Raw genomic sequence first — 19,346 nt, forward strand, 5'->3', positions numbered from 1 at the left:
TGCGCTAAACCCTTTGTGGTCAACGTCGAACTGCCCGACTTCTTAAAAGGATTCAGAGATGAAAGCCTACAGCTTCGTACATGCGTCCGAAATACCTACAATGCCGTGACTCTTAGATGCCATCTTCGGACTTTTGGCTGCCGTTCTCCTCCAGGCAGTTGAACTGGTTACTACATCATACTCGTTGCCTCCGGATGGCTGCTTATATAGTAGTGAGGTTCCCTATGCAGATAGAATACACATCCATCTATTGCGAACGTCCATGAAAAAGAACATTACCCAGAGACTATATACGGCGTATATTATACCCAAAAGGCCGAAGATGTCGGGCGAACCACCTGCGTACGGTGGTCTATACACCCCGGACAACTCCATAGTTCTAAGGCCGAAGAACAGCTTCAGCACTTATAGCATCCGATAGATGCGCAGAGTGCCAGGCATACAGAGACAGGTCAGGTTTCCATCCCCTGCGCTGAGTGCGGGACCACCCTTCTATGCTTCGTGGCCTTAAATGTCTTTGTGACGTCTTTAGCCCTGTCTCTAGCATCGTGGGGAGCTGGCCTGCGCCGTTAAGATGCTTATATGCGCCTAGACAATACTTGTTTCCACACAACGGACATAGACTGACGTAAGCATACCTTCCATACGGCAGATGGAGCCACAAACACCCTAGCGACGTAGCGGAGAGTCGAGGTAAACTTCACAATCTCTAACCTCCAGTTTGATATCCCAAAGATAACTATACACACTTAGGAGGCGTCGAGGTATCTCTCTACCCTCCCTTCTTCGCCCGCTCCCGCTGCGTTGACCGTCCCGATACCTGTCCGTTCCTCCGCATCTCCCATTCCTCCTCCCAGTGCTATGCTCTAAAGCAACATATTCCTACGTCCATGTGCTTGCTTGGTTGATCAGAGTACGAATATGTATAATTTTATATGTGATAAGTTATAGCTCCAACAGGTACATAGCCACCCCTCCTATATAAACAGTGGAATCTCAGAGAGCCAACCATACAAATAGCAGTGTAAAATATATAAAGACAGTAAAAGTATCAAGTTCAATATTAATGGCAAGCATTGTTTCTTGCCTTTTTGGCCTTTTTTATTTAAACCATACCTAGATACCTGGTCTGGGTGCTGACAGGATATAAGTAGGTGGATAAACAAGGGGCGGACTGACCTCTACCCGCTAGTCAACTTCTACCTCCTTATCTATCGCCATTAATGGAAGGACGATGGCGGTGGTGACCACGGGTATGACTATGATCATAATTAGCATAGAAGAGTAAAGGGCAGAACTCATATACTTTGCATGGGCAAGTCAAACTTACAGGCAGCAAACTGGAAGCTATAGAGATAGCTGTTGCGGACAATGCTTCGTAGAGCTTCAGGGATGGCAGCAGGGCTAGAATCATGCAGAATACGCTCGATAATCTAGATACAGTAGAGTCAGACCAGGAAGGATAACAAAGCAATGTGTTCAGTGAAACTGCTTACCTCCTTCTTATGAGGGATATCCTCCAAACGGATTTTGAGGACTTCTCGTAGGATTGTCTCGATAGTCAGGGAGGAAAAGACGGTTCCAAGCATGGTTCCGACCTGCTGGCAAAGATAATAGACGCAAATAGCAGTGGCATGGATGGATTTTGGAGTACATGCGATCAACCCGGTAAAAGTGGTTGAAAGCAGCAGTCCAAAGCTCAAGAAAGCTGGGAACACGTAGAATGACTCCCAGCCTGTTACCCCAGTTCGCCATCTTATCGCTATAAGGGTGAAGAACGTGAGGCCGAGAAGCACCGATATAAGAGATAACGTCTTATATCTATGTGTCCTAAAAGTCCATCGGAGTCAATGGTCAGTTTCATTTCCTCATTTGTATCTAGCTTTTCCTTTACTTATGGAACTTACTTTCTGATAATATAACCGGAAGTGATAGAGCCAGTTGTAAAGCCAACGAATACGGGAGCAAGGTAAACTGCCGCACGTGTATTGCTCGCGCCTGTTGTACGAATGAAGTAGGGTGCAATGTTGGTTAAGTTCTGTTTACAAGTCAGTATAAAGTCATTAAATATACTGTTAAGGGGGTCGCGTCGGGATCAGTTACCGCAAAGGCTCCCACTTGTAGAAGCACTTGTACAGCGTAAGGGCCTGCCATCTTTTTGAGCAAACCAAGAGGGATGACTGGTTCTCTAGCATAAAACCCTTCTACCACGAGGAAGAAGCAACCGAACACAAGGGAAACGACGCCGAAAAGGATAGTTATTCTCGTTGAGGCCTCATGGTCTCCTAGCAGCCTGATAGCAACCAAGAATGTAGTGATGCAGATAGCAAACATTGCGATTCCTAGGAAGTCGACCCTTTTACGGAGTGCAACTTTCTTCACGCTATTCTCCTTTGGTTTGGCAGGTGGCAGCAGGACCATAGAGATGATACAGCATATGATGGCAGTAGGGGCCTGCACAATGAAAGACCTAATAACAGTCAATGAGCCTCTATTTCATGTTTCTCTATGATGACGAGGTAAATGAGCGGTCGTACAGTTGCCAACCAACGCTATCCGTGATGAATGCCCCAATTGGGCCTCCAAGTACACGGCCGAAGACGCTGACCATGTTCACATAACTTCGTGTGATGGCTACTTGGCTAGGCAGCACGTTATCTGTGTATCATCAGTTTCTGGATGTCTTTCAAGAGGATCCATGTTTTTCAACTCTTACCTGTAATCAGAACACATACCAGGGCGACCATGCCAGCCGCTCCAATCCCAGTTATCACCCTCCCAGCAATAACATGCCATAACGCTGCTGCAGAACCCCTACACGTTGCGTTAGAGTGGCTCGGGGAGTGGAGTTTTGCCGAATAGAAGGAATATAGAGGGAGTGAACATACGACAAGATGCAACCGCTGCTAAAGAGGCAGTAGGCGACCACCAAGGGTATCTGCCGGCCATACGTATCACTCAGTTTTCCGTACTAGATACCTAGCAATTAGCAACACGAAACCCATAGCTAGCTTATTCAATGCTACAAGGGCTAATTACCACCGGTAGAGCCACACAATAGCCTAGGTTATATCCCGCAAGCACCCAGGGACTATCCCCTAGACGCTGAAAGTGCGAGGCGATGGTCTGGTATGTTACCAGCACCATGGACTCATCCGCACCGGCAAGGAAAACACCTGTTCAACATCAGGATCCGTAGTCCGCCATAAAAACAAGGGCCAGAGATTTCAATACCGATCAGGGCCCCAATAATGCCGAGCAAGCTTTTCCATGATAAACCTGGGCTCGCGGGTTTGTCATCTTTTAAGGGCTGCCCGGTAACGTCCTCCCGTGGGAGCAAGCTGCTTGTCTCTGTAGGCTCGGCCGTCATACTGAATACCTATCTATCCAGGTATGAACTGAAAACTGCTCTGGGCAAAAAGCGTCTGGCAGTTTTCAATCTGCTGCGAGAAAACAAGCCATTGATAAATAATGGCCACCGGCTGGGCCAAAAGCAAATAATAAAATCAATTCCATTCATGCATGTTGCACCACCAATTTTGGGACATCCGTCGATCGCCTAACCCGGCTGTCACCTATCAGCTCTCGATTATGTACTTTATTGTTTTTTGGATGGCGCTGGATTCTTGTTGCTCGGGTGGCGTTTCCGGCTGGGCTTAAAAGACTGGCAACCGACTAGTTATGTATATCCTGGCCAGCTTTCTCCCTCCAATTGGGTTCAGTTAACCGGGGTACCCCTATACAAGGCGTACTACGTAAACCCCATTGTCCATCCTTTACGGCTTTGATGGCTCTCTTAGCGGTCCCGTCCTCGGTGTCAACCGGCTATACGGGACCATGACGGGTCATCCTAAGGTATATGTCCATCGTCGTCCGTCAAAAAGCGATAGCTTAAGCCCTCTAGTTAGCCCATTCTGGAGGTTTCCGCATAAGTTGACTAACGCACTGGCCGCTACCTACATAGTAACTCTTGTTCAACATATCAGTAGCTGTGCAGATGTTGGTGGAGACGAGCCATTTGCATCTCGAAATGTCTCTCGTATTTTGGATGGAATCCTTGACAACTGACTCGACCGCTCACATTCCAATGCATGTGTATATACTGTGGAACAACCAGTTTGTAAGGAGGAGCCATTAGGTTCTTCCAGTAATGAAAATCCGGTCCATCTGTACGGAGTATGTACTACCGTGGAGCCATTGGGACATCCCGCAGTCCCACCACTTTAATATTGGCCAAACCGACATACCCCGTTACCGTGTATGTATGTACTCTGTCCATAGCTATCAACTGGCCATATATGTCCGAACTGCTTTATGCTCTGCGCCAACCCTCGGATGCGCGCAGGATATAAAATTTCCATCCACCTGCACAAGGTATGTTGATCCCAGCCATCGCATGCATTTAACGTCAACAAGACAAGGGCACAAGGGCTTCAAGTGGGCATACTGGCTCATACTGAATTTTCTGCGCTTGTTTCCTCGTATATAAAGTTGTGTAAGCGCTCTTAATACCTTGTCTGCAGGGTGTGTATCGAAAATTTGAAGGGCTCACGCGACCTAATCGGCGTTGCTTGCGGTGGAGGTCAGATGGATAAACTGGTTGACTCCCCAGGCTTGTTCAACTATATGGCCACCCATCTCTTCCACTGGATTTCTGCAAGCGAGATACGTCGGATCCTGCAGGTAGACATGCATGATGTCAGTGGGTGGCATGGAGTTTCTCCCGCCGTTGGATACATCCCCCAGATGTTGTTGATATTGATGTATCCTCTTTGGTTCTGGTTCCTATTGGGTGTTTATATTAAGAAGTAATAAGTAATATTGTATGACTTCCTTTCCTGGGCCATCGTAGCTGTGGTGGCTTTTTTTTAATTTCTTTTTCTCTTTTCAGCTGGATGTTCTAGCCGCCAAAAATATGTAGACATGGATGTTTTCGCCCGGCGCTGACTTTTTTCTTTTAGCCTACACTGAAACCCAGCAATGGCTTAAAATTGCTGGATAACCATCTTTCAAGTTTGAACGACGTCTTCTCATGTGTAACTAACTCTCTGTGTGCCCACTTGTACTGCGTTCCACGAGGGACGAAGCTGAGATATGGAGTATCGGCTGGCGTCTTATATCACAACCCTCGCCCCCCTTGGTTCTCCCCTGCTTCGTGGAGATCTTTTTAGGCCTTATGCGGAGGTATGTATACTAAATTCCTGCAAAAGTGAGGATTATGCAAGTGGCTTGAAAATGTTCATCGATGTTACTGCCAGCATGTCGGGTCAGTACAGAAGAATGATTATTTAACGAGATTTCTATACCTAACCACATCTCTATTATGGCATATATTATTAGTTAATTGCACCAGCCAAGTACCCGTACTCCGTACTTCCAAATTGTACCAAAAGCCGGTCAACCGCAGGCTGGTCCTCCATAATACTGATCGTCGATGACTTTTAAACCGAGGGATACTTCGAAAAGCCATTTTACTCATTGGTCATTTGGCTTGGAGCGATATTTTTATGATACCTATTTTACATACTATATGTGAGAGCGATCGCAGACAACTACTGCTTATTACTTGATTTGCCAAACCGCAATCTCATGGGAGTCCCAGTTTGTGCTCTATATACCCTCCATATGGATGTTCGGTCTATATAATGGACCTCATACCACATGGTAGAGAAGAAAATTTCACAACTCTCTTTTCAAGGCCAAGTATCTAACCTGCTTTTTACTTAGTGCAATATAGAGCAGCCACGGGCAAATAATATGGTCATGCCGAGAACAGGAACAATATATTTGATCAAGTTGCCTGAGCCGGAGCAACTAAACCCCAATTTTCCAGAAAGTGTCACGTTCATAGGTATACCTGGGGAATATTCAAGTTAGAAAGGTTATGCGTAATGTGGCAAAGAGATATAAGTTTCTTCTAACAGGCTCTCCTAGGCCCAGACCGTTTTGATATGTATATTAGGAAGTATGATAATTCCTAGCCCTGTTTTATCATCCTACATCCCAAGGGAAACTACCAGCTTTTCGCGTAAGTTATATATCTTATTTATAATGCAACTAGGGCTTTGTCGACTACGATATATAGACAATCACATTGATGGAGGAGAGGTCCTCCAGATATATAGCTGTCATTTTGGAAGCTCTGCTTTATCACGAATACCCCTAAATGCTGCCTATCCTTGGGCCCAGTTAAGTGATATGATATACCTCTATTAACCCCGCCGATTCCACCCGGCTGGTAGATGAACGCTTGCCTTCTCCCATTCCCTTATCCATTCACTTTTGTTTACGTGGATTATATTCTACTTGAATTTGGGGACCTCGTGGGGACAACGGCGCCCGAGGGACACATTGTGACAACGATGTTATCAAACAATGTAACCCTTGGACGAAGCTCCTCTAGGAGAAACTTCTTGGTATAAGAGTTATTGTTAACTTGGGGATAAAATTCAGACGGCTTCCATCGTCAGGGATATTCAACAAGTTGCGGATGTTCGGTCACCAAGTTCTATGATATTTCCATAATCTGTCATCACTTACATTGGCATTTTCGATTCAAGGATTAAAAGAAATAATATTGACCCAGAAAATGAGATCACTTTACTAGACGTCGCTGGAATGGAAATCAATGCGGAAATGTCAGGCCTCATTCTTTCTCGCTCGACCTTGGGACAGTGCCTGAAGTCGGAGATTAAGAATCCGATGTGGAATCGTTCTCATATATTTCCCTCAACATAATAGAGGATCTGTTTCTATGACTCTGGATCAAATCAAGATACGTAAGCCTTCCTCAGCTCCGGTCAGCCCTGCATATACACTAAATTTCCCCCACGGGTGCTGGTCTTCACTTTATCATACGGACTATATATATGTGGCTTGAGTTCTCCTTGCATCTGTATCAGTGATGGATCCATGTATGGCCGTAAAAGCCACATATTAATTATAGGGGATTGGTCAATCGGAATGCATGAGAGGCATTACGCCAACTAGCCTACTTGAACAGGGTAAACATGCAATTGTTCTTGTTATGATTGATCGCCTTCGTCCCAGTGGAATAGATATACTAGACATGCCGGAACCAACCGCAAAGAGGGTCGGCATGTATATATAACTACATATTCTGTTCGGAAGAAAGGGTAAACAGGGGCTATAGAATCCCCCTGGCTCCGCTACACGTCATTCAATGATAGCGATCCGGGCTAAAATCATAAATGTTCATCTATAATTCGTGAAGCGACCTAGTTTCTCCAGGTATCGTGGAAGGCGACTGGATATATGCTAAGGAGTGGAGCATTTGATGCATGCTGGGAGAAAACGTAGTAAACCGATATTGTTATAGATGGCAAATCGTATTATTGAAATTATTAGCACCGATGAAGCCATGCCTTCATTCCTCTTGACAATAAAGTTGAGTAAAGTTCATACATTAAACATGTAGGTATCTCTTGCTTCAAAATGAGAATGAAAATAAGGGATGAAAGGAAGAGACGAACGGGGGTTTGTGTATAAAAGGGAGCGAGGGGTTTTCAAAGAGAATCGGTATGGGAGCAATGGGACATTATACTGTGACGGGGCATTTCCGAATAGGATAAAGAAAAGTCAAACGAAGAAAAATTAAACAGCTTAGAAGGTTGTAGCAGTAAAGCCAAGAGGGTAGTTTATACAGTTAACGAAGAGAAGGAGGTATATATGGGTGTGTATGTGTGTGTGTGTGTGTGTGTGTGTGTGTGTGTGTCTATTCGACCTTTGCCGGACCGAGAGGCGGGAGCTCAGTGCCAAACACCTTATCCCAGAGCCGGCTGGTGACGCCGAATCCATTCTCGTAGTCGGCAAAGTGGTGCTGCAGGTGGTATTTTTTTAGTTCCTTGTAGTAATACGGGAGACTAGCAGGCCCATATTAGCATTGTAGATCGCGAATAGTGGGACAAACTCTTTTTAATACGTACTTTCGGTGATGCAGGAAGTAGTGAGTTAGGTCATAGCAGATATACCCAAATACGCCGCCGGAGAACACCAAGGTAGCGGCATACCAGTTATATGAGAAGATGAAGTGTGAGAGCTTCCAATATGGGGTGGCGAGGACAACAAATAGGGTGGGTGGCATGACGAGGCGATATTTGTCCATGGGAAGATAGTGATGGATACCATGGAGTAGAAAATGAAGGCACAGAAACACTCGGTTGTCTGGAAGGTAGCTATAACGAGTTTGTTAATTAAAAGGGTCACGCGGGATATTAATGGAAAACGTACTCGTCAATGTGGAAGAGACATCGATGCATGCCGTATTCAATCAGCGACCAAAGAAAAACTCCTCCTAGCCAGTACATGGCACCGATATCGACTCTAATGCCACTCATACCCAGGAAAACCCCATATACAACACATGGCAACCACAAGGTCGGCACAACCCACCAGGCAGTCTTGCTAAGCGGTTCTAGGAAGTTTCCGAACAGAGGAGCGGAGTCTCCGCCCATGTAATGCCGTGGGCGGTGTACTTGATCGAGGTAGAATTCCTTGGAGAAGCCTCCGTTCCATAGCTGCATCAGCAGCGGTTTACTTAGGTCAAGGAACTTGTGTGTTTTGTAATCAGACGCAATGTCTGTTTCCACACTAAGGTCTTCCTCACTGGAGAGGCCAGTAGACTTGTAGACTGGCTTGGTGGATTTAGCGTTCGAACCATTGATGGCACCCTTCGATCCATTGATGTGCATTTCTTCGAGAAAACCGACAAGGCACTCGTCCAGGATATCGTATGCCGCCTCGCTGTGGTGATGTGAGACTATGTCGTCCATGATCTCCCCAACGTCCCGTCCGGCATAGTCGAGTATCAGATCGCCGCCACCGGGATGGTCATCGACAAAGGAGGTGACATCGTAGACCTTCGATCCGCGCAGGACGAAGCAAGACTTCGCAGAGGCATGTTGCTTGACCTCCTCCGCGGTGAAAACTGGGAGCGTCCGGGCAGGCATCGCTCTGATGACAGGGGGTTGTCGACAAAGACGTCAAAAAGGAAAGGCAGCTAGCGTAGGTTGAAGAAGAACAATCACTAGCAAGCACTCGGCGAGAGCAGGCTTGAAGTAAATAATGGGCGAAATCCGGGCGAGCCGGAGATTGAAACAATCCGCAATGGCCTGATTTCTTTCTAAAGGGGCCAGAGAAGTCGAAGTTTGGTGCTGGTTTCGCAGGCTTTTTAAGGTGTAAATATCAACAGAGCGAGCGACACTGGTCAAGTCTGGTTCCCCGGCGCAACAATCGTTTGTCTTGTCTCATCTGCTTCCCATAGCATTTGTCTGTTGTCCTCTTGTCTTTTTCTTCCTTGCTGCCTCGTCTTTGATATTAAATTTTTTATTTTTTATTTTTTATTATTTAATTTTTTTTTCTTTTTGGCTGCCTAAAGGGGTTTGCTTAGTCATCCTGCCCTTTTTCGGGTATAAAAAAACTTTCGACAACAAAACTTCGATACATCAACATCAACAAGAGAGGACTGTGGCGATTGAGCAAAATGACCATGACTGTGGCGGAGATGCTGGATGCTAGGGTTCAGGAAATGATATTAGAGGTTGCAATGCTAAAAGACAGCCAGGTTTAGAGGAGGGGTCACTCGCATGAACGCCATCAGGCCCACAGCCGTGCCAGGGGAGAAAAGAGAGAGAGAAGGAAACGAAGGAATATGACGGATGGCAGCTCCAAAGGTACAAGGTCTTACACAACTGATCGCCTGTCGGGATTATACAAATGGTAGTGGTGTCCCCAGAGGGCACAGAGTCTATCTTCCCGTTCTGTTTTGTCTTCCTTGCTCCCTTGGAGCTATCTATCCAAGCTTTATGCAGTGTAATATGCAACGCTACGGTGACTGCGCATCATTACTGGTACAGACAAACTAATAGCCGGAAATGGTGCATGACTCGATGATTACAACTGGCATCTTGGGTTTCTCTTTCTTTCGCGGCCGGCGGCGAGGACTGGGGGGAGATTTCGCTGTCAAAAAGAAAAAAAAAAGACGATGCGCACCAACCCTGCACAGCGAAGTATATAACTTGAGATATTAAAATTGGAGGTTGACATGGGCCAATCTGGCTCCCCGATCTTTCTGTTCAACGGCGGTCAATCGGTTGATCTGGCCGGGATTACAACCGTTGGATCAAGGCAAGAGGCTGATTTGACCGACCGGCTTGCGAATACCGAATCCGCTTTTTTTTTAGAAAAGAAAAAAAACCCCATTTTACATGCCAGAGTACGGAAAATATGTACTTATAGGTAGTACAGGCTCGTCTAATCCAACCAGTTCGGCCATCACCGCTACGGGTTGCCAGATCATCACCCTGGTACGGAGTACGGACTGCACACCGTCAGTTAACTCTTGAGTTGAAGACGATGGTTCTCTCCAGCTTTAGAGCAAGGGGTAAGACCAATCAATAATCCGCACCGGCTTTGGAGCGTTCTTTACTGTCACTCTTCGACAGCCATAACCGTTTTCGCCCATGGAGGGCCAGGCGACATTCGTTTCGGATGGGTCTACTATTTGCTGTCTCTGGGCATGAACGGCTTTCAAGCGGCTAGCAACTCGCCTCCCATATATATATATATATATATCTTGAAACTATATATATTTGGACATCTTATATATATACTTATGTATATACGGAACAGGGCACCATTCGCTCGCCTGCAACGTCAATCTGGGGCAAAGCAAGGGCCGTCAGTCTTAGCACAGATATGATCTTCGCATAGCCTGTCTCATGGGGCCAATAGTACTGAGATCAGAGCTCCAAACAGGCATCCTGGGCACCAACTTGCCAACCACCAGCAATCAGCGATCCAGATTCAAGGGTTGCATCCTTCACAGGGCCAATGACGGATCGGCGTTAACCGAGTGTTTCCAGTGAGAGAAAAGGAATAACAAAAAAAGGAATCATTGTCAGATCAACACGGAGATTATATTTTGTATACTACTACTATGTATGTATATAACTATATGCATGCACTTAACTGATACACTTGGTTATGGACTACGGGCACTCCATAATAGCAATCGAAACGCCGAAAGGGGTCAAGAAAGACATAACGGGGAAAGCAAAGAAACCAGAATGCAGCGCATGTTTCTGGACTGTTGTGTGTCCAATGCATGTGAACGACACCCCAACTCTAGATGCTTCCCTACCCATGATCATTTTTCTCCTGCATGTTGACTCCATTTTAAAAGGGGGGGTGATCCTGTTCTCTTTTTACCCTCGGCGGCTCCATTTGCCTGATTTTCTATCTTCTCGCCCTTCTCCTTTGCTTTTTCCTCTGGCCCGGTCGTCCAAATGATCTCATCGCTAGCACCAGCCTGTTCGGAATATGGTACCTCTAGACGGGATGCATTTCCAACATAGTAAGGTCATTACGAACACCATGCATTGTTAGCAACTACAACCACTACGCATATCACCACCGCTGCCATCAATTCTGCCAGATCAATTCTCGCTGGCCCAGCCAGGTCGACTTGAGTCTAAAAGTGATGGCCCAGCGGGCGGCGAGTTCCCACTCTAACATCAAAAGGGGATCCTCCTCCCCGTCCCACCGCACCGCTGGTGTCTATACTCCGTACAGAACCACACACCCTTGACCAACGCAGCCGGGGCGCGTTACCAGATCTGTCCAGCAGCACTTGATAGACTGCAGCATCTTGCAGCATGTCTGACTATTTTTGGTCCATCCAAAGCCGGGCTCGCTGCCTAAAAGGGGAACGGCAAAAAAGAAACGTGAGGTTCACGGTAAAAAGCAATAAGATTGCAAGGAAAAGAAAAGAAGAAGAGTATGGTCCACCCTGCTGAACCGGCCAGACAAACAGACAGACGGATGGGGCGACTGGGCACATCTACATCCCACACTCCGCAACGCACACACATAGAAAAAGTACTGTGTGAGACCATGTAAACGACAGGCGTTGAGGCGAAGGGGGAGGGGGCTGCATCGCTTTCGTAAGAAGCAAACATAAACACGAAATACATTACATATATGAGCCTGCGATAAGCTTGAAACAAAGGAGGTCGTGCAACCGCAACCCTTACCAAGGCCCCGGAAGGACATTTTGCGAGCTAAAAGGCATCATCTTTTCTCTCTGCCTGAGGGTTTCCTTCTTCCCCTTCCCTTTTCTTCTTCCCCTTCCTCCTCCTCTTATACTTACACTATTACTCCTTACTGCGTTCTCCTTGCTGCATCACGCTGCTGCATCTCCTTGCTGGAACTCTGCCATCTATATAAACCGAACGGAGTTAACTACCCCAGAAAATTCCATTCTTTTCCTAACCTCCCCCTCCTATTGCTATTTTACTCCTACGGAAATTTTATTCGCCGCCCATCCAGAAAATCGGCCTACTCACCGTATTATTATTATTATCCAGCTAGCTTTCCAGGCGGAGACTTTCGATCTGGAGTCAACCTGAGCCACTTGGTTTGTTCATCTCTCTCCCGAACTCTGCTGGTGGGCGGGCGTTGAACTAGCTGGGATCCCTACTGCATACGCATCTTAACACAGTGTTATATCGACGCCTCAACGAAGTTCATCCAGCAGATCCACAGGGTGTGTTGTAAGGAAGGGGGGAATAAGAGGTCAACCTACCCGCGTACTCCATATGTTAAGAAGAGAATAAAGGGGAAAAAAAACAGAGGTTCCAAAGAGATACGTGAATGTTCTATCGACGGTATATAGAGGAAGAAGGCGACATCCTCTACGGCGGTGGACCCGATATTCCAGACATGCCTGCCATGGACACTACTACCAGCCCTCCATCGAGATCGTGTCCGGAGACAAACACACTCACGACCTATCTACGATTATTACGGCAATGCAAGTCAACTCTTCCCTATGGCGAGCTGGTCTGTGTCTCCGCCTCCCCAAACATTAGCACCATGAGTTCGCTCCTTCGCCTTGCTCGAACCGTTGGCCCTTATATTGGCGTCCTACAGGTACATGCTGATATTATTGATGACTGGTCGCTGGAAGGTGTACGACGGCTAGCTCGTCTAGCAAAGAAACATGCATTCATCATCTGGGAAGGCGGAAGGGTCCTAAACACGCAACAGCGGTTAAGCAACCGATTCTTAACCCCGGATGAGGTGTCGCGAGATATAGATATGTCAAGGAAGCGGTACACAAAAGGTGTTGTGAGCGTCGCTGCATGGGCAGGACTGGCGAGTACGTGGATGATTGATTCGCCTCAGCAAGGAAACGGTGCTGATCGATTGATTCCAACCCTTCGCCGCGCAGCAAAGGAGACCGTCGCATTCATGACGAATTCTGTCCGCACGGAGATCAGTAGCAGCGGTGGGAGTATGCCTTCAAATGAAAACCCGGATGAGGAGCATGAGTATACCATGGAACTCGATGATGCCCTTCGAGCGTCTGCCAGTGAAGGATTATCGATCTCGCCATCTCCACGAAAAGCATCGGTCATATCACTCACGCAGACGATAACCCAAAGTACAGAGCCCTCCACTCCTTGTGCTGCCACCGGGGTTGACGAAAACCCTTTCTCCGAAACAGAAGAAGACCTAGCAGACGAAGACGAGCTGCCTGGACCTGCTGCGTCATTGCCTGAACCCCCTCTTCTATCACGAGGACTCATCATCTCTGCCCCTCGGGACGATGACGAGCGATTCACTCTTGAATACCGAGTGGCAGCATTCGAAAGCGCCAAAGCCAACGCGGACTTCGTCGTAGGCTTCTCAACCGATGAGCCGTGGCTAGAAATATGCACCCGCTCGCTGTGTTCAGAAGCTGCGGCGGAGCTGTCTGCAACAGTTGCCGCCCGTACAAGAAGTTCAGATGAGGAGAACGATCATCCATGCAAGGAAGACACCGAATCCACGGTTGATGAACAACGACGGACGTTTGTGATCTTCAACCCATTAGAAACCGACCACCTTACACGCTTTGGAAAGAATGAAGATTGTGGTATCAACCACTCTACTTCTACACCTGCCACGAACGGTGCCCCCCTTCAGAGCCCTCGGCTAGATATAAACACCGCTACCATGAGCAACTTTCGCTCCAGGCGGGAGTCACAACAGATCTCAGGACTACAACAGTTAATTGCTAGTGCTATCGCGATTAGAGACTCTCGGAAAAGTCCCGAAGCAGGGCTCTCACCTGGTGTACAAGCGCGATATGGCGGATTCGACGTAATGTTCGTTCCCGTCGTCACGATGAATGTATGAGGACTTTCCCCCTATTCCATTCTAGCATAATTTTAGCCATATTCAATTATTTATATCGTTTTATGCATATCACTGCCGTGTGGTTCATAATGTTCTCCTTTTCCCTCTTCCTTTTCTCTCCTTTTTTTCTTTTGGGCTCGCTTTCTACACATATCATCCGCCTTGGAAACAACATCGGCATTACATCTTCATTCCATTAGCAAGTACGGAGTATTATTGCGTTCATATTAGCGTGCTCGACGAGGCACAGGCACTGGTGCATTTTATTCTTAGCCATTTAATTCTTATGATATATCTTATTTACTTGTGGAGATATTATTATTTCTCTCCACCGCCAGGCTTGCGGAGAGCCCAACGGTGGTCATATTACTTTACTTTCCAACGCTTTCCGAAGTATGTAACAACATGGTTAATGAACATGTGAGCCACGATGTACGACGCTGAACTACCCCTGTAGTTATGGACAGAAGAAGACAAGACTACTGGAATACCTCGGCCATATTTATTTTTACTGCAAGTTGCAAAAATAAATCATAGAATAAATGTACTCCGTACTCTTTTGTAGGTGGATATAAGGCGAGACATTCCGCTCAAAGCAAAACGGCCGAGTTCATCTTTTTTTGGGTTGCTGCATATCACATATCACTGCAGGACTCCAGGGGCTCCGACTCCATTGGGCCCTGGCGTTTTAATTTCGCCCAGCCCATACCAGACGATGGTTGCTATGCCCAGTGCTGCAGCAATAGTGCTAAACACCAACGCTACGACGCCCTTGGTAGTAAACCCAGCAGGTAGTGGCGGGGCGGGCGGTCCGTTCATATTAGATACGTCCAAGAAGTCGGCCGTGTTCCCCCCTGCATTACCATGATATGGAGTGTTGGAGGACCGGCAAGCATCGATGTGGTTCGCTGGCAGCGCTTTTATCCCATCCTTCCGTTGGTCCTGAAGGGCGAGTGGCGCCTCGACCATCGTGGCTACCAGGCCGCTGTCCATATGCCACTCGATATGGCAATGGAATATCCAAACTCCAGGGTTATCGGCACGGAATCTAAGAACCATGTTTCCATTTGGCCTGACAAGAACTGTGTCCCGTCTCATGGGGACTCGGGGCAAATCGGCCATTTGGTCGGCGCTGTAGGGGCCCTTCTCGTCCTCAGAGCGGTAGACTAACTGGAAGTTATGTCCGTGGAGATGGAAGGGATGTTTCCCTGGATCATTGTTGTTTAGGATAATCTCGACTACTTCGTTGTGCTCGAGGACAAATGGGTTTGTGTTTTCACCGTATATCACGGGGTTTGTTGCCACGTCTCGAGGCGCGTCGAGTGCGGTATATAGTGACGGTACCTTTGGACTAACATACGTGATATTGTTGAACCATGCGCTAAACCAGGAGTGTAAGTACATAGGAACATAAATCCATGATGCATTTTCACAGGACTTACTAGTTTGCGCCGTCTCCCAAGTTATCCATCTTCAAGTCAAGGACGATGCTATGGTCAACATGATCGAGTAACTCCATTTTATCACTAGGCTTTAGGGAATAGTCGTCCAGAGGCGCAAATTTGTCGACGGTTTTGGGCTGTGGAAGAGGCTTTTTATCATCATATACGAGCCACGAGGTCACATTTGGGTTCAAATGGGGAGGAATCTGGTCAAAAAGGTCCTAGATAGATATACTGTTAACCGTCAAACCGGTAGAAGCGGTGGAAGCATAAAGGGGTGCTCACTGTATCCATACTACCGACCATAGCAAAGTTGTCCGTGGTCTCATTCTTTGTGGTCAGAAGGAAACCATATCTCTGAGCGGCGGCGAGATACAGCATATCCGTTTCCTGCTCTTCAGTCCACACGCCGTCAACTTCAATAACACGTAGTGAATGACCCTCGACCCATAGATAATGTGCCGCCAGCGCCGCTATATTAATAGCCCGAATGAAATAAGTCTTGCTTGGCTTTACAGGTATAGTCAAATTCTGCGTATCGGCCATCAAGGCGGACTGAGGAACAGGCTCGGCGCCTGTGGGGTTTGCATAGCTGATAAAATGTTTGATCAACGGGGGCATTTGCTCATGATACCAATCTGAGAGAGTAAGTACAATCTCTTCATCCCATTTATCAGCATGTGGTGACTTTGGATCATCAATTATCATGGGTCCGCGCAGGCCATCTGGGTATTGGCCATAGCCATGAGAATGGTACCAGTATGTGCCCGGTTGATCAGTCTGTATAGCGTGTTAGAGTAGATATCGTTTTAGTAGGAGCACAAAACAGACCGTAAAGTTATAGGTGAAAGAGCCACCAGGTGGTATCTTGCATTGAGTCACAGCTGTCGCACCGTCCATTTCGGCGGTCCCATTCATGAATAGTCCATGGAAATGAAGGGAGGTGGACTGATTCCCCAGCTGGTTGTTGACATGAATAACGACCCGATCACCAACCTTAGATCTGATCTCAGGAATTGGCCACTGGTTATTGATTCCAATTGTTGGCCGTTCACAGGCTCCATCTGGATTGCTGGTCACCCAAGTAATATTGAAGTCATATGTGACGGTGGCCGCGTGAACGAAACATGTAAATAGAGAAATACACAGGATTAAAACGTATGGCTTTAAGGAAGCCATGGTAATGCCAGGATAGCGCCCTTTTTGAAAGATGATCCACGATATCTTGATGATATATACGGCATACCCAGAGGCCAGTGTCTGAACTGATGAGCGGAGAAGCAGACACAAATTGAACACGGCAGCTCAAGATAATAGAATGTGCTAACCCCTCCAGAATTAGGGAAGCCTCGCTTCAAAAAAAGAAAAGAAAAGAAAAAGACTGTGTCGCTAAAGGAACTTGTTGCTATCCCGTGGTGGAAGAGAGTTAATAAACGTAGAGAAATAATTAACGAGATCAGATAAGATGGCAGGGCCCACTGATAATCTTATCAATCACCCTGAATTCTCGTGGTCTATGTAAGTTGTCATATAGTGATATCTATAAAGAGACAGACGACGAGAATATACCAAAGAGCACCGTGCTAGGAATTATATGGATATGTTTCGGATGCAATTCTCCTCATTAGACAATAATGTTTCTATTGGTTCACTTTGGCCGAACTGATTCCGTTTTGCCGGGTTATATCATGCCACTTTTGAATTCTCGCTTGAAGAAGACCCTTCCTGGCTCCTGCCCACTGAAGGGTGAAATGAAATAGGGAGAAAAAAACAAAGTCGAATCCGAGGGATTAAACGAGCGAGAAATCTCGTTGTCTCGTGTTTTCTTTATATGTATATTAAGGATCCCCCTGCAAAAAAGAGGAGCCCGCATTTAGTGGAAATGCATGCCGAGAAAAGCCAATTTACCCTCAGTACTTGAAAAAGCTTCTTGTCTGGACCGTCTTGTTCTCGATAAGCCCTCTTTTTTTTTTATAGGCTGCCAAACGTGAAGGCATCTGATGAGCACCATACTATGTACGTCCGGAAGGGTATAGAGCAAAAGACAGCACAGGAGAGTCTAGCTACCGTGGTGGGCTGGTACAACGCAAGGTTTTCTCATCTGTGAGGCTAATAAAACTAGCTTTGCTGGTAGACAGGCTTCCGTTGATATTTCTGCTCGGGTGACTTTCAGGGTCGTAAATCATAAGCCACTGTGGTTGCCGTTTGTGCCGAGAGAATTCCCGATCGTCTCATATATACATTCATTAGCAGCTGCCCTTTATCGCTTAAATTTCCTTTATCTGATCCGAGAAAATCCACAGGAACCACAAGAAACGAGCTGTTGCCTTATCTGATGGTAAGTTAAAAGCCATCTTTCGTCTTTCTGCTTTCTCGTCCTATATGAGAGAGAGGGGCTGCTGTGGTTTATGCCAGTTAGCCACCTGCAGTGAGGGATTCAAACTCTGCGGCCTGCAACTGTTCGTCTCCAAAACCAAGTTGCCATGGTGAACGTATTCTATGTTCCAGGTACTTCCACTCACCTCTCCATCAAGTCAGAGGGCATTACCAGCTGATGAACCGTTTGCATAAAGTGTTCTTCATCGTGTTTCGAGAAGCACTGGAAACAAGCATTATAGTTTCCATTCTTCTCACGTTTCTGAGGAATCAGCTTGGTCCTCAGCACGATGCCCAAGTGTACCAAAAATTGAGGAAGCAGGTCAGTTTAAACCGTACTCGAGACAAATGCATGAGTGGTTCTAATCCTTATGGGGATAGGTCTGGCTAGGTACTGTCTTGGGCCTGGCTGTCTGTCTGATCATCGGATGCGCCTTGATTGGCGTATTTTATTCACTCGGGAGAAATGAATGGTCAAAGGCGGAAGCGCTATGGGAAGGGGTTTTTGCCTTGATAGCGTCTCTGATTATCACTTTAATGGGGGCTGCCTTGCTTCGGGTCTCAAAACTCCAAGCAAAGTGGCGCGTCAAGCTGGCAAAGGCTCTAGAGTCAAAGTCAGATGATAGTCGACGCCGGTCAGCTTGGGGAAGATTCAAGATCTGGTGTGAAAAGTATGCCATGTTCATGTTGCCATTCGTTACCGTTCTGCGCGAAGGGTTAGAGGCCGTTGTGTTTATCGGGGGCGTTAGTCTGGGTGCCCCTGCTTCAGCGATCCCGATACCAACCATTGTTGGGCTGCTTGCAGGTGCTGCCATTGGATATATGATCTACAAGTATGTTCATGAATCATCAAATGGGCCTTATTTTCGGAGCTGACCTCGCGTTACTAACGTCTACCTCTAGAGGGGGAAACTTTGCCCCCATCCAGATGTTCCTCATTATATCAACCTGTTTCTTGTATTTAGTAGCAAGCGGGTTATTTTCCCGAAGTGTGGGATTCTTTGAGCAATACAAGGTAAAATGACGGTCGCAAATTACTCGCCACTGACTCTCCAACAAATGCTAACCCGGGAATAGTGGAACATGATAGTTGGTGGTGATGCAGCCGAAACTGGGGTTGGTCCTGGATCATACGATATTCGATCTAGCGTTTGGCATGTTAATGTAAGTTCTCGAAAAGTTGCTAATGGAGATGATGGAACTAGCTAATGGAGATTGGTTTTCTAGTGCTGCAGCCCAGAGTTGAACGGGGGTGGCGGCTGGGGTATTTTTAATGCCTTGTTCGGATGGACCAATTCTGCATCAGTAGGCACGGTATTATCGTAC

The 19,346-nt window shown here is 46.8% G+C and overlaps 6 protein-coding genes across 6 annotated transcripts; 3 read left to right on the forward strand and 3 right to left on the reverse strand.

Moving 5' to 3' along the window:
- Positions 1-1,188: 1,188 nt before the first annotated feature.
- Positions 1,189-3,370, reverse strand: MCYG_00054 (conserved hypothetical protein; the record flags this gene model as incomplete). The annotated part of the gene is made up of 10 exons (XM_002849904.1): positions 1,189-1,259; positions 1,331-1,433; positions 1,497-1,830; positions 1,908-2,038; positions 2,074-2,470; positions 2,538-2,658; positions 2,717-2,814; positions 2,889-2,971; positions 3,040-3,176; positions 3,235-3,370. 10 exons carry the CDS (start codon positions 3,368-3,370, stop codon positions 1,189-1,191), a joined length of 1,611 nt encoding a protein of 536 aa, XP_002849950.1.
- An 808-nt stretch (positions 3,371-4,178) lies between these two features.
- Positions 4,179-4,812, forward strand: MCYG_00055 (uncharacterized protein; the record flags this gene model as incomplete). Its single annotated transcript, XM_002849905.1, has 3 exons — positions 4,179-4,258; positions 4,282-4,374; positions 4,524-4,812. 3 exons carry the CDS (start codon positions 4,179-4,181, stop codon positions 4,810-4,812), a joined length of 462 nt encoding a protein of 153 aa, XP_002849951.1.
- A 2,923-nt stretch (positions 4,813-7,735) lies between these two features.
- MCYG_00056 (inositolphosphorylceramide-B C-26 hydroxylase) lies at positions 7,736-8,969 on the reverse strand (the record flags this gene model as incomplete). The annotated part of the gene is made up of 3 exons (XM_002849906.1): positions 7,736-7,883; positions 7,947-8,195; positions 8,251-8,969. 3 exons carry the CDS (start codon positions 8,967-8,969, stop codon positions 7,736-7,738), a joined length of 1,116 nt encoding a protein of 371 aa, XP_002849952.1.
- A 3,925-nt stretch (positions 8,970-12,894) lies between these two features.
- On the forward strand, positions 12,895-14,202 carry MCYG_00057 (orotidine 5'-phosphate decarboxylase; the record flags this gene model as incomplete). Its single annotated transcript, XM_002849907.1, has 1 exon — positions 12,895-14,202. The coding sequence occupies one exon, from the start codon at positions 12,895-12,897 to the stop codon at positions 14,200-14,202; it is 1,308 nt and encodes a 435-aa protein (XP_002849953.1).
- A 642-nt stretch (positions 14,203-14,844) lies between these two features.
- Positions 14,845-16,823, reverse strand: MCYG_00058 (iron transport multicopper oxidase FET3; the record flags this gene model as incomplete). The annotated part of the gene is made up of 4 exons (XM_002849908.1): positions 14,845-15,583; positions 15,645-15,865; positions 15,930-16,424; positions 16,476-16,823. 4 exons carry the CDS (start codon positions 16,821-16,823, stop codon positions 14,845-14,847), a joined length of 1,803 nt encoding a protein of 600 aa, XP_002849954.1.
- Positions 16,824-17,658: 835 nt separating this feature from the next.
- On the forward strand, positions 17,659-19,229 carry MCYG_00059 (plasma membrane iron permease; the record flags this gene model as incomplete). Its single annotated transcript, XM_002849909.1, has 6 exons — positions 17,659-17,747; positions 17,948-17,982; positions 18,179-18,342; positions 18,402-18,853; positions 18,924-19,035; positions 19,098-19,229. 6 exons carry the CDS (start codon positions 17,659-17,661, stop codon positions 19,227-19,229), a joined length of 984 nt encoding a protein of 327 aa, XP_002849955.1.
- Positions 19,230-19,346: the final 117 nt, after the last annotated feature.

The sequence above is a fragment of the Microsporum canis genome, genomic scaffold, assembly GCF_000151145.1.
Source record: "Microsporum canis CBS 113480 supercont1.1 genomic scaffold, whole genome shotgun sequence".
NCBI classification, from domain to species: Eukaryota; Fungi; Ascomycota; class Eurotiomycetes; order Onygenales; family Arthrodermataceae; genus Microsporum; species Microsporum canis.